This window comes from Brachyhypopomus gauderio, chromosome 3, assembly GCF_052324685.1.
Source record: "Brachyhypopomus gauderio isolate BG-103 chromosome 3, BGAUD_0.2, whole genome shotgun sequence".
Lineage (NCBI taxonomy): Eukaryota > Metazoa > Chordata > Actinopteri > Gymnotiformes > Hypopomidae > Brachyhypopomus > Brachyhypopomus gauderio.
The window spans coordinates 9,716,367-9,729,544 of record NC_135213.1 but is presented as its reverse complement, the minus strand read 5'-3'; the positions used below and the strand labels follow the sequence as shown (position 1 = coordinate 9,729,544).

General features: G+C 43.9%; 1 protein-coding gene across 1 annotated transcript; it reads right to left on the bottom strand.

The window, feature by feature from the left end:
- Positions 1-6: 6 nt before the first annotated feature.
- Positions 7-12,521, bottom strand: unc13d (unc-13 homolog D (C. elegans)). The gene is made up of 34 exons (XM_076999362.1): positions 12,154-12,521; positions 11,327-11,371; positions 11,039-11,089; positions 10,691-10,744; positions 10,490-10,597; positions 10,250-10,309; positions 10,094-10,160; positions 9,700-9,880; positions 8,925-8,969; positions 8,737-8,808; positions 8,553-8,622; positions 8,371-8,475; positions 8,163-8,255; positions 7,700-7,800; positions 7,366-7,483; positions 6,765-6,886; positions 6,469-6,559; positions 6,254-6,310; positions 6,071-6,168; positions 5,932-5,983; positions 5,660-5,790; positions 5,139-5,259; positions 4,815-4,967; positions 3,960-4,055; positions 3,624-3,830; positions 3,133-3,207; positions 2,959-3,038; positions 2,674-2,779; positions 1,971-2,042; positions 1,735-1,818; positions 1,421-1,541; positions 1,167-1,290; positions 606-808; positions 7-359 (listed from the first exon to the last, which is right to left on the bottom strand). The coding sequence occupies exons 1-34, from the start codon at positions 12,208-12,210 to the stop codon at positions 217-219; spliced, it is 3,363 nt and encodes a 1,120-aa protein (XP_076855477.1). The 5' UTR covers positions 12,211-12,521; the 3' UTR covers positions 7-216.
- Between the last annotated feature and the right edge of the window lie 657 nt (positions 12,522-13,178).

Below are 13,178 nucleotides of genomic sequence, written 5' to 3'. Positions count from 1 at the left end.
TTTGCATTAGGTATTTTTAATGAAAATGCATACAATTTAATGTAATAAAATACAATGTAGTATAATACAATGTACAATGTAATACAATGTATAATGTTGATAGTTATATCCAAAATATATAACACTTCTAATTGTGCAAAACATTTTTTATAATAATTCTTACATTTTGTTGTATAAAAACAGAATATATGCAGATAAAACAGTGAGCCGAGCCTTCTAGGAGCTCTGCTGTACACCTCGCCTCTGTCCGACGTTCAAGCTTTCCTGAGACTTTTTCTCTCTCTGCCTGCGCTGCTTGACGAAGGCTTGTGCCTCCCTCTCCCCCTTCCTGGCTTCAAGCATCCTGAGGGTGTTTTCACCTGCAACACACAGCAGAGTCTCATGAGGCCCGGGCAGGCCGTGATCACGGGGGTCACGGACTGATTACAGACACGGACAAAACCGTGACGCAATACGGCTCTGAATTTGTGCTATTTACGTTTGTGCATTTATCGGTAACTGGATCGACTGCCGTTTAACTAAGTGCAACAGTGGTTCAGGATGGTGTGTTTATGAGGAAATGCATGTGAAGCAGCTTTAGGTATTAGAGGAACCGAAGACTGTACTGTTTGGCTTGGGGTGCAGCAGGGGAAGCCGGATCTGAGCCGGCTCTGGGGACGGGGAGGCTCCGCCTCCAGCCACTCCTGGCACCGTCTTCAGGGAAAGGAACGCTTCTCCCTCAAAGTCATCGCTTCGGAGGGTGTCGTGGTCCAGCACTGTGACCATCAGGCAAGCTCCTGGTGACTGGCACTGCTCTAATGTCACAAGACTGCCCCCCACAGGGCATGAATGAAATTACCACTATGCACCAACAGTCAGAACATGACAGAGACGTTTAAGTGGAGCTGTTCTTAGTCTTCATGTTCAAGTTTTTAGCCTTGAGGCCTGTGAAATCTTCAACCTTACTGACTCATTTCTTTAATGAGGAAATTATAAACTAAATTATACATTCTACCTTGGTTTGTGCATGTAACCAAATCAGACTATTAATTTATCAATATGTGCACTGTAAAATTGCTATTTAAATTTCACATTATGAACCTACTTTTTAAACTAAATTTAAAATAGTTTTTCATGTTGCCCAATGAAATGTTTATTAGTCTTGAATTTTCATTAGATTTACTCACAACTCAAAGGATTCTTCAAAAAGAGGGTTGAGTTCACAGTTTATGATCTTGGTAGAGCGTGGTTCAACTTGTGGGAAGATGTGCTTTGGCTCCAGAGACAGTTGGACAAATGGATCGCTGGAACCTGCAGAGAAACGAGCCAGAATCACACAATGTCACATTCTCCGTAACCAAGGTCAGAACCTATGGGCGCATGGGCAACCTTTAAATTATTTTTTCAAGAAAGTTGTTCTTGACTTTGGAAGGATGCCCACCGTTAGAGTCGAGGGGGATGAGGTTGACAGCGTTCAGAACCTCTACGTGCAGCTTCTTGTCCGTGCGTTTGTACGAGACGATGAGTGTGACTGCTCCGTACTTCTCACCATGACACACTTTCTGTAATAAACACAAAAAACAAAGCGTTCTCACCCTGAGCACGGGACGACACAAAGTGTCCTCACCAGAGCATAGAAGATTCATGCTAGACCAATCAATCAATCAATCAATCAAATTTTATTTATATAGCGCTTTTTACAACAGTTGTTGTCACAATGAGGACACAAACAAGAATATTTATTCCTGGTCCCACCTGCTCCCAGACCTTCCTCTCAAAAAACTTCTCCATCAGCTGTTGGCAATTCATGGAGTTGAGCATCAAATGGTTTTGCAGAGCCTGGAGTTTGAAATGTGAATAGATGTAGAGAAAGAACAATGAGGCATATTTATGCTTTGGCAGAACACTGCATCTTCCTGTTGTGTAATCAGTGTTGTAGGTAATTATCAGTGAATAAGAAAAAAACAGCCTGAAGACTGAGTAGTTCTGACCTTGTATTCCTCTGTGTGCAGTGTGTTAAGGGGAAGCCCGTTGCCGTCAGCGTGAAAGCACTGCTCCAGACACTGTCAAACACAACACACAAACACATGGAGATAATGGCTCAGCAGTGGAGACTGCAGCTCCTACAAGAATCATCAGGGTCTGATGGGGGGAAAAAAGAGACTGCAAGAGATTTGATTTTATTCATAGCACTTTATTATGAGTTGACCAGAGGCTGATTTTCTAAGTATTTTAATTAACATGATCTAATTAAACTGAATTCACCAGATGATCAGGTTGAACAACCTCGTGTAGTTCAGGTGAGTCTTAAACACTTGCCACCTTTCATAGCTCCAACAGCTGAAAATGCTTCTAAGGACTCTAATCCTGTGATGTATTTCTGCCCAGACTCAGCTCTGTATAAAGTGCTGTTGTGAAGAAGAAACCCCTGCAACCCTGATGACTAAAGTTGGAAAAGATGATGCATGATGGGATAGAGACGGCAACGGTAAAGTCACCCCCACGTTTCCTCTGTCTGAAGACCTTGTGGTGGTGTACCTGTTTGTAGTTCAGAAATGAATGCCGTGTGTGAACAGTGTACTTGAACTCAGGTTGTGTGGCAGGCCACCGGTGCAGGAGAAGCAGGTGTGTGTGTGTGTGTGTGTGTGTGTGTGTGTGTGTGTGTGTGTGTGTGTGTAGGTAGAGGGAGCAAACCTGCAAGGTGAAGAGCATCCTCTGGAAGTACACCACACTGCTGTCCTCCTGCTGGGACACCTGGTGCAGTATCTTCACCGAGTTCGTCCAGAGTGGAGTCAACAAACTGAGAGCAAGCAAGAGGGGAAAAACAGGGAGGTGAGTATTGTCACCTCTGACCTAATGGTGTCAGGCTTTTGATGACCTTATGATGTAAAAGTCAAAATCTTAAGCCAACATGGCCAACATATAGCATCCTTATATAAGTACTTCTACTGAAAAGTACTACTGAAAAAGAAAGCCTACCTGCTGAAGTTTTCATGTACCAGATTTTCATTCATGAACTTCAGCTCTTTCTCCAGATACTTCATCAGAGGATTCACTGCCTGTGGAGAGAGAGGCAGAGAGAGAGAAAGCTGGAGCTCTAGTGTCCAACATGTTTAGCCCACTCCATTACCCTCAGCAGCGCAGTACGCTTACGTCCTCCGTAGATCGCGAGGGCAGCCTGTGTCGCGTGGCCATCCCGCGGACGTACGTCTCGATGTCCGTGTGCATCTGGGAAGATGGGAGATGGGAAATGGCAACAGTGGGTATTGACACACCAGGGTGCTCTCATACACACCGGGGTGCTCTCATACACACCGGGGTGCTCTCATACACACCATGGTGCTCTCATACACACCAGGGTGCTCTCATACACTCTCTGTGATTGGCTCCTTTTGGAGTCCAGTTTATGGAAAATAGACTCCTGGAACACTATTTAGTAAGTTGTGTTAATAAGTATAGCAACTGCATCTTTATCTGTTTTATATGATCATTTTAGAAGAGAAGAGATTAGGCTTTGTTATCACTAGCAAAGTAATTTTACACACCTGTTTAAACATGTTTCAAATTAATGTGATAATTAAGGCATGTCATTGACTAACATGTAAAGAAGGGTGTAAAGAAGGTTGTAAAGAAGAGTGTCTTACCTTCTTCCCAAGGGTGTCAACAGCTGAGCGAATCTCGCGGTTCAGGACAGCCTGTGTGTGTTGCAGCTGAGAAGGGAGCGTGTTCTGGAACTGGGTGTCTCCAATCACGCTCCGCGTCCGCTCACGGAGCCCCGCCCAGTTGAGCTGCTGAGGGAGGCGGTTCAGCACCGAGTGCAGATGCTCCAGGTCATTGACCACCACACACAGCTGGAAACCAAAAACAGAGTGATCACTTCCCCCCCCAGAAAACCAGAAAGACTGCACAGCTGGAAATTGGAAGTATAGTGGTGAGTCTGAGTGGAGACTCTCCCCCTCCGTGTCACGTCTTCAGCTCACCATGTTGACAGCGCTGCCAGGGTCAGACTTCTCCGATAGCTTCTTCACCCGAAACTTCAGTAAACGGCAGTATGTGGAAGCAATCTTACAGATGTCCTAACAGAGACGTCAGAACACAGGGCAGCATGAACATGTGGTCAGTGATCCATCATGTGACCAAATCTGAGCACAAAAGAGTCAGACTGGGATGCCGTTGTGTGTAGTTATCTTCTGACTTTGGGATTTCTTCATTGGTGGCTTTTTTAAATCCTTGAACTTTAACCACGGCCAGGACTGCTAGGGCCTGTAACCATTGTAGGACGTGTGTGTGGGTGGGACGCTTGTCTGGCTGTGACATGTGTTTGGCTCTGGGTTTTCCCTCAGTGTCACAGATACCAAGGCCAGTGATTTTAGTGAGTTTATGAGTGTGTGAAAATATGTGGGTGTAGGAGTGTGTGGAGGTTGGTGTGTGTATGTGTGAAGAATAGCATGTGTGTGAAAGTTGGTGTGTGTATGAGTGTGCAAAGGTTGGTGTGTGTGTATGAAAGTTGGTGTGTATGAGTGTGCGAAGGTTGGTGAGTGTATGAAGGTTGGTGTGTGTATGAGTGTGCGAAGGTTGGTGAGTGTATGAAGGTTGGTGTGTGTATGAGTGTGCAAAGGTTGGTGAGTGTATGAAGGTTGGTGTGTGTATGAGTGTGCAAAGGTTGGTGAGTGTATGAAGGTTGGTGTGTGTATGAGTGTGCGAAGGTTGGTGTGTGTGTATGAAGGTTGGTGTGTGTATGAGTGTGCGAAGGTTGGTGAGTGTATGAGGGTTGGTGTGTGTATGTGAGTAGGACCCAGACAGGAGTTCCTACCAGCAGGTGTATGCCTGCCCACCTCTGTGAGCTTGACCATGAGCATGAATCCCTCCTCCGAGTCGGGCCAGCCCAGCTGCTCCCACAGCTGCCAGAGGGGCTGTAGGCAGGCGGCGAGGTCCACGGCTGAGGAGCTGTGCTTCACCGCCACGGCTCCTGTCTGGAGGGGCTGCAGCTGTACGCGTACACACACGGGAGGAGAGCCCCTTTACATCAGCCACGTACAGAGCACATTCACCAAACAGCGCTCTCATTTGACACAGGCCAGAATGGTGTGTGTGTGTGTGTGTGTGTGTGTGTGTGTGTGTGTGTAATTTACTCCCTCAGAAAGGGCGTCGATACCCACCTGATCCACCTCCACTGCCTTCTCCACCCGCTCAAGGGTGGTGCTGAACGCTTTATTCAGCCAATAAGGAAGAGCCTCCCGGAAGTCCTCCTGGAAGCTGGTGAGCTGCAGATGCTTCGCCCTAAATGAGACATTACACAGACCATCCACCACAGGAACACACCACACCAGGCAGGAGGGGAGTGTTCACATAACGTAGAGATGTTGGGAATTGATACTGGGGTATGGGGAATTGATATTGGGAATTGATTACAACGCCACTAAAACTCTTTGTGGCAGACCTATATCCATCATTATTTCATCAGTATACAATTCCACAACTTTTAAAAAACTTTTCAAATACATGTACAGTATACTAACTAATATACAGTATACTATTTACTATCTAAAGTTTTTTGAAGGCTTTGAAGGCCACTGATAGTGTACAGTCATGTGTAAATGTGATAAAGTGTACAGTCATGTGTAAATAACACCACAGAGCTGCTGCCTTTTGTTGCTGTCTGCGCGTGACCGTGTCACACCTCTTCTGGAGATACGCTTTGTCTTTGTGGATGGCTTGCAGACTCAGGTACACAGGGAAGAGACCATTAGCCAGAGATTGGTCCATGTGATCCTCTAACTGAGACAGTGTGGCTCGAACGTCTATCGCCAACTACACACACACACACACACACACACACATTTGAATCAGCAACAAAGTCTTACTAATATAAACCACTGAAGTACTACTGAAGAAGACCTTCGTCTCATCATGTCAAAAGCTGTTTTATCCCAGCTGAGGGAAAGTCCTCACCAGAGCATCCAACTTCTGGTACACTATTGTAAACACATCTAACTGCACAGCACTAGGAAGACACAAAAAGAGAGGATTATAATAATATTACATTTTATGGGTGGATATATGGTCAGTATTTACTTGCATGGTAAAGTACCTGACAAAGACTCTGTTCCACACATCCTTGTTGAGACGAATGTCCTCCTGCACTTCCCCAATCAAGCGAGAGAGGGCGCTAACACTCTCCATCAGATCCTGTAAGGGTAGGCATCAACATTTATGAAAACCTTTAATGAAAAAGTAAAAAATCCAAAAATATTGTTTTTGGATCGCACTTTACCTTGGTCATTGGCTGATGTAGGCCCTTTTTAATGTTAAACCATTCCTCTGTACCACTCTATTAAAAAAAAAAAAACAATAATATTCCTATTTGAACTTTCAAACTTTACAAAAATATAGTTATAGGCAGCTAGAGTACCATTAATTATAAATAAAATAGATTAATGTTAGACTTGTTAATTAGAAAATCATGTTCTGTTGATATCTGGTTCTTACCATCACAGCATCAATGACCTCATCATGTAGGTCAACATGAGCAGGGTTGAGCTTTTGGAAGGCCCGAGTTTTACAGATCTGGACCAGAACCCTACACACACCACATTACAACACTTACTACACACTACACATGAACAATGAGTTTCTCCAGCAAGAACCATCAGCAGAGAGAGAGAGAGAGAGAGAGAGAGAGAGAGAGAGAGAGAGAGAGAAAGAGAGCACATATAGACATCTGAGTAATTTCAGTCTGCAGATCACACAGTGCAAGATCTCAGAATCAAAGCCCACTGTTTTACCTGAGCAGTGTGTGTAGCCGTGGCGTGGTTTGGGGTGTCGGGGGAAATATGTCCCTGTATTTGGAGACTAAACACAGACCGTACTTCAGAAAGCCATGCAAAGAATCTCCTAGCTCTTGTTTCTGTTGGCAAACATACCCACACACACCAAAAATAAAATGAAATGATCTCATACTTGAAAATAATGGTGTCATTCACAACACTTAAAACATTTTTAAAAATGGTGAACTGTTTGAATGGAGTTTATCTCCTACATGCCTTTTTCAAATCCTAGCAGATTACAGAATGCTGTGAAATGGTGACTGTTAGTGGGTACTTAACACACCCACTAACACATCTTCTCATACACTAGCAAGACTAGCAAGGCTTCAGGACTAAAATTTGTAGCACAGTACTTGTTGTTCTTAGTTTTGGCAAAGTATTGTCATGGAGCAAATGTGATGTGTCATCAATTCCAGTATTCCCAAAATGTTATATGGCCCTATTAGTAAACAAATAAATAAATAATCTATTCTGTCAATCAGTTAACAGGTAAGAGCTTTCTTGATGAGTGAAAGTATGAAGAATGAAGATCTGCCAAACAGCAGGACACTCCTCAGACCTGCTGGTAGGGGAGCTCCTGCTGGTCCCAGTGGTATTCTATGCTGGTCAGTTGCTGAAACAACACTGTGGAATCCACCTCCAGACTCTGGTAGAGCTTACTGTAAGCCACCCATTTCCTGCACACACATACACATATGACATCTCACTGTTGATCCCACAACTCTTTGCCAACAGACTAACATTTAAGAATGTAGGACAAATCTCATGCTACATACACCACAAACACACACAAATTATTTTAATTGAGTATTGCCAATCTTCCACTGTGGATGCGAAGTCTGTTTAAGCAGAAGAAAGTTTCTAGAATATGAGCAGCTCAGGTGGACACCCACGCTAGGTCTTGCAGAAACGGGGAAATGTCATTCTGGGTAGCGTAGTGCTCCAGCAGGGTAGTGCCTTCTCCACAGGTCTCACCCTTCCAGGGCTTGCTGTCCTGAGGACAGACAGGAACAGAGAGGTTACCGGGGGAATGAGACAGAATAACAACCAAAACCCTGCAGCCCAGGTCATGCTGGGGTAGATTAGAAACAGCTGCAGTGTATCTGTTGCGTGTTTCTGTTCTAGCAGAACTACCCTGGTGTAATTAGCTGACTTCCACACTTGAGCGCTCATTAATAAAGCTTCAGGACGTAAGAATGCAGCATCCTTTAAGAAATGCTAGTTTGGTTAATGCTCAGAATACAAGTGGCCCAAAAACATTTGACTTAAATGATGATATCAGTGAAGCACCGCTGTGTCTCCCCTCCTCACACTGCAGGTGTATACGGAGGCGCCTTCATTCCGTGTTTATCCTACCTGCTGTTTAGAGATGTGTGCGTGAACAAGCTGCTGTAATATTCCACTGTAGTTCACGTACGGACTTCGGCCCGCACTCAATGTTTCGTCTCTCTGCCAGACACAGAAGTGACCGATTAAAACGTTTTTCTAAGGCGCTGTCCTGCTACTAGACGTCTGGGTTCTGCTCCCTCTGATTGGTCAGACAGGCTAAGCGTGCTGTTCCCACCTCTTTGTGGATGAGTTTGAGCTGCAGATGACACTTGCCCCGGTCTGGATACGTCTCCGTCCGAGGTTCGAGATTGTACCATCTGTCCTCTGTGCAGTGGAGGTCCTGTCATCCATATAGACCAAGATATTACACTCATTTGTCATTTTATGTTTTGTTTTATGAGCATAGCTGCACCTCACCTGCAGTTTGAGGACAATATTTCCCAGGAAATCATCCTGTCCCTTCTCCTTTTTTGCATCTTTTAGCATCCTATAATGGGACAATATTGAACAACAAATCAACAATGTTACTGTTATGCAACTGAATGTGCATGTGCGTGTGTGCGTGTGCATGTGTCTAACACAGATGACTAAGCAGTGTGACCTTTTTAGCCCGTAGAAGTTTGTCCGGAACTCGTCGAGTTTTTGAGCAAGTGAAACCTCTTCGTCTTTATCCCTGATATGCAGAAAGAGGTTCAGCAAGACCACTACCAACCTCCTGCGACCACACTGACTCAGCTAAAACGAAACTGACACACTCGCCCACCGTGCAGGGGAAAGCATTTTACTCACCACATCTCTATGTGGAAATTGGCGCTGGTTATGTTTTCAAACGCCCTAATCAAAAGAATCAGAGAGTGAAACGCTGTTTCACAAATCATCACATTTACAGTTTCATTTATGGCATTCAGCATACACATATACACAGAGTAACAGAAAAGTCTACTGAGTATATCCTAGCCAATACAGTAGAGCCCAAGATACCAATGAGCTAAAATACTGTTAAATACAGGAGTATTTAGTACCTAGAAGGAATCTCAAAATGAGCATATCATCACATGCCATGTCTGCTCATTCTCCGGATTCACATTTGTCTCACAGGAGTGATTATGTAGAGGACAGCCAAGCCCACAGCTGCAGACCACACACTTTCCCTGAGCTCCCCATACACGTCACACCCCATACATAACGTCATTATCATAACTAAAATGACAGCTGATCCACAGGAAACAGAGGATTACATTATGATCCTCATGGTTTAAAATCCAGACAACAAAATCTAAACGATGAACCTTTATGGTGAGACATTGGTTTATTTGTGTACTCTAGTTTGTTTATGATTGATGAAGCTCGTTTGAGCCTGACAGTCATCCTGTGTTTTCTGTAGTTTTGTGCAGTGGTGAACATGCCAGCCCATGAAAAGCTGCTCTCACAGTTACTTTACACCCCGCACAATGGCAGGACATCTAGAATCTTTTACATTTTGACAGATCTGTCTGCATTATGCTACTTTCTGAAAACCGCTACACAAGGAAAACCATTGGAGTTGACTTTTCTGTACACTCACAGTGTAAATGTTTCATCCCAGATTGGATTGAGTGTCTGTTTCTTAATGGCTGTTTCGAAGATTTCACCGTGTTGGGCCAAATCCTTCACCACAGCTTTCTGTGGCTTGGCCAGTGTCCCTGTGGAGGGACAGTCCTGACTCTTTTGCAGAATACTCAGTAGGCAGTAGGGGTCACTGAAGCCTTCCAAACAGAAGAGAAGAAACACATTACTTAGACACCTTATGAAAATAGTTCAGAAGAGGAAGTCTTTCTCTTGTGATCATGATCTAACTTCCTGATTTGGTATTTGTGGAAGGATGAATACAGGTTTGTTATCAGCGTGCTGTGTGTGATGATGAGAGGGTGCTCATTTTAGAACAAGAGACATTCGTTTTGGGGACAGATGACCCATACCACTAACGTCTTTCCCCAGAATCCCTTTGGCTTCTTTCACTGTGACCTTCAGAGCATAAACTGGACGCTGTAAAAGGTTAAAGTGAGAAATGGCATTATCCTCGTGGATCCTGCTCAGATCAGTGGACTGGCAGAGCTGTCCACAAACTGCCTCACCTCTGCACTCTTCACCTTCTCATAGAGGCTCTCATGTTCATCATCTGACATGCCAAACGCCTTTAAGAATAGGAAATAAGAACATTTCATGTGCGTTAGTATTTAGATACAGCAACACAAGATGAAGAACTCAAAGTCTAAAGAGAAGTCTGTATTTTTGTGTGTTTTTTAAACAAGCACGTTAATGCATTGGTGGTGCACACCTCGTGTTGTGGACGTTCATCTATGTGGTGTTCTCACCTCTTTCACGTAGGCCAGTAGCTGTGCAGCAGTGTACTCCACCTTGCCTGTCGGTTTGCCGAGTCTGTGCACTATGGTGTACAGGAGCTCCTTGTATAAGGGCTTGAGCTGCAGAGAGTTCCAGGCAGTATTTATTATTAGGTTCATTATTTGATTCATCCATGGAGGTTCTGTGCAGGTGTTCTGTGCAGGCGGCCTCACCTGCTCTTTGTGTCTCCTCTGCCTCTCCTCAGGGTCCTCAGGTTCCTTGAAATCCTGCAGTGATGAGGCAGGTCAGTTTCAGATTCTTTCAGTGCATCCCCCACTTCTTAAAGATGATTGGCTACTTTTGGAAGGCTCCCAGTATTCTATTCTATTCTATAGCAGTAGTCAATGGTATCTTTGGTACTCTAATGGTACTCAATGGTACTCTAACCTATTGCACTGGCTAGGATACATTCTACGAGTAAACGTTGCCTGGCCACACCCCAGACATGCAGTGCCATGCAGTGGTGGGGAAGCCCAAGTCTGGAGTTTGACATGTGCAACCTTTAGGAAGTATAACACTACCTTTCTGTCCTTCTGTCTCCTCGTCGTGCCCAACTTCCGCGCAGGAGACCCCTGTGGCACACCACAGAAAGGCATTTTGATTAACTTCAACCTTTGATCAACATGTAACATGCTACTGTTGCAGGCTCTCCACTGATCACAGTAATCCTGAAAGGATTAGTGACCTAATAATTCAGCGATCTGTTACACAAGTTTAAATGTGCTGAAACATGGTGAAGGATTAGGAACATGTGAGCATATAGGATGTGGTTTGAGGTGGGCAGCGTCCTGTCCAGATGGCCACAGCACCTGTCTCGTCCTGCCGCGGGGCGATCCTGGACGTGATTGCATGGACTGCACAGACACAGGAGAAAAGAGAAAAGTGTGAAATCCGTTATTTCATAGGACACGAAACAGTATAATGTACTTATTGTTTGATTAAACAAGAGAATTAATAAGATTAATGAATAAATTAATCAATAAATAGTTTTTAAAAAGCTATCCACTGAGACTAGAAAACTTAAGGTCAGTCTCAGTTCAATTTGAGGTTTAATGAAACAGAGTTTGATTAAACGTCTTTTATCATGCTGAAACTTGTGGTCATCATACACTTGCAAAACATCTTGGTGCATGAGTGAGCTGTAAAATGACCTGCAGTCCTCAAAAAAGCCTCCTCGTTTGATACATTGAGGACATTTGGAATGATGTCTACATGTATGGTTTTTACTTCACTTTTAGAATCCGGCCTCTGAAGAGGTTCAGTGCAAACCAGTTCCAGCCCATAATAATCCTCTTTGTACTGCACCCTTGCTGCATCACAGCAAACAATCTCCAGTTACAGTGTGACGTAGCTGGAAATAAGACTTACCACCATAAGTGGAGGTTCATGTAGCCTATTGCTCTAAAAAACCCAAACTATACTACATATAGACATACTTTCTAAATTTTGGCTGGAAAGTAGTACTAGATATTATGTGTTAAAATATTTAAGGTCATAAAATTAAACTGAGTTAGAGGCATTAGCAGGAGGCCACAGCGTATCCACCCTTTTCCTCTCTTTTCATGTGTAATGAACTTTGTTAAGCATCAAGTGTGTTAAGCATCACAAAGTGTGTGTGAATGTTTCAGGCACTTGCCTCTTGTGGTGGAACAAGCAGTCTGTCTGTTGCTGGACCATCCTGGACTGGGACCATGCTTTCAGTAGGCACAGAGACAGGCACAAGCTCTGACGGTCTTCTCTATAACACGACTAGACAAAGTCCTCTAGAGGAGTGTGTCTCCACTGCCAAACATTCAGCTAATCCAACACCAGCCACATTCAAATTATCCACCAAGATGATGATGGGCTCAACAGAACATCCAGCTTAAAGCTTTAAAGACATTGCACATCTTTCAGGAGAGCGGCTTTAAGCATGTTGCGGAAGCTACCATTTCCTGTTTAAGGTTGGTCCTGTGACCGTTTCTTCATCAGGTTCTTACAGCAGAGTGTGTTATCTCACTGCCTCTCAGTTCTCTCTCTCTCTCTCTCTCTCTCTCTCTCTCTCTCTCTCTCTCTCCACATCTTCCTTCCTCTCTCACCACATGCCTCTCTTTGCTGGTCTTCTCTCTGCTCTGTCACTGATGATCCAGAGGTTGATGACAGTTGACAGAGTTGCAAGAGCAGCTTTATGTTGTGAACTAGACGCTTTGGCAGTTGTACTCTCCATCTCTGTCTTCAGTAACACATCACACTCCCATGCTGCTGTATCTGCTCCTTCAATGGGCAATATGCACAGCTCATACATCATCTCTGGAAAGAAAAGAAACCTCTAAATTAATAACCCAGTTTATTTACATTGGATGAATGTTTGGAATAGCTACATGTGTTGTGTACTGCTAGAAACCACCCAGAGTTAAGACATTTTTTTCTCGTGAATATTTCAGACTGATATTTTTTCACAACATAACCAAGATTATACTACTTTATGGTTGTCTGTTGGTGTATTAAAGACAGAAATAACTAGAAAAAGAAGGACATATATATTTTATTTCTGCAGAGTGTCAAATACGGAAAAGAGAAACAGAAACACAGGAGTGTTTTGCCCAACCCAACCCTTCTTCCGACAGCGTTTTAACGACATATACATGTTATAATACCACTCTCGTCCTTTCCGCTAGCTAC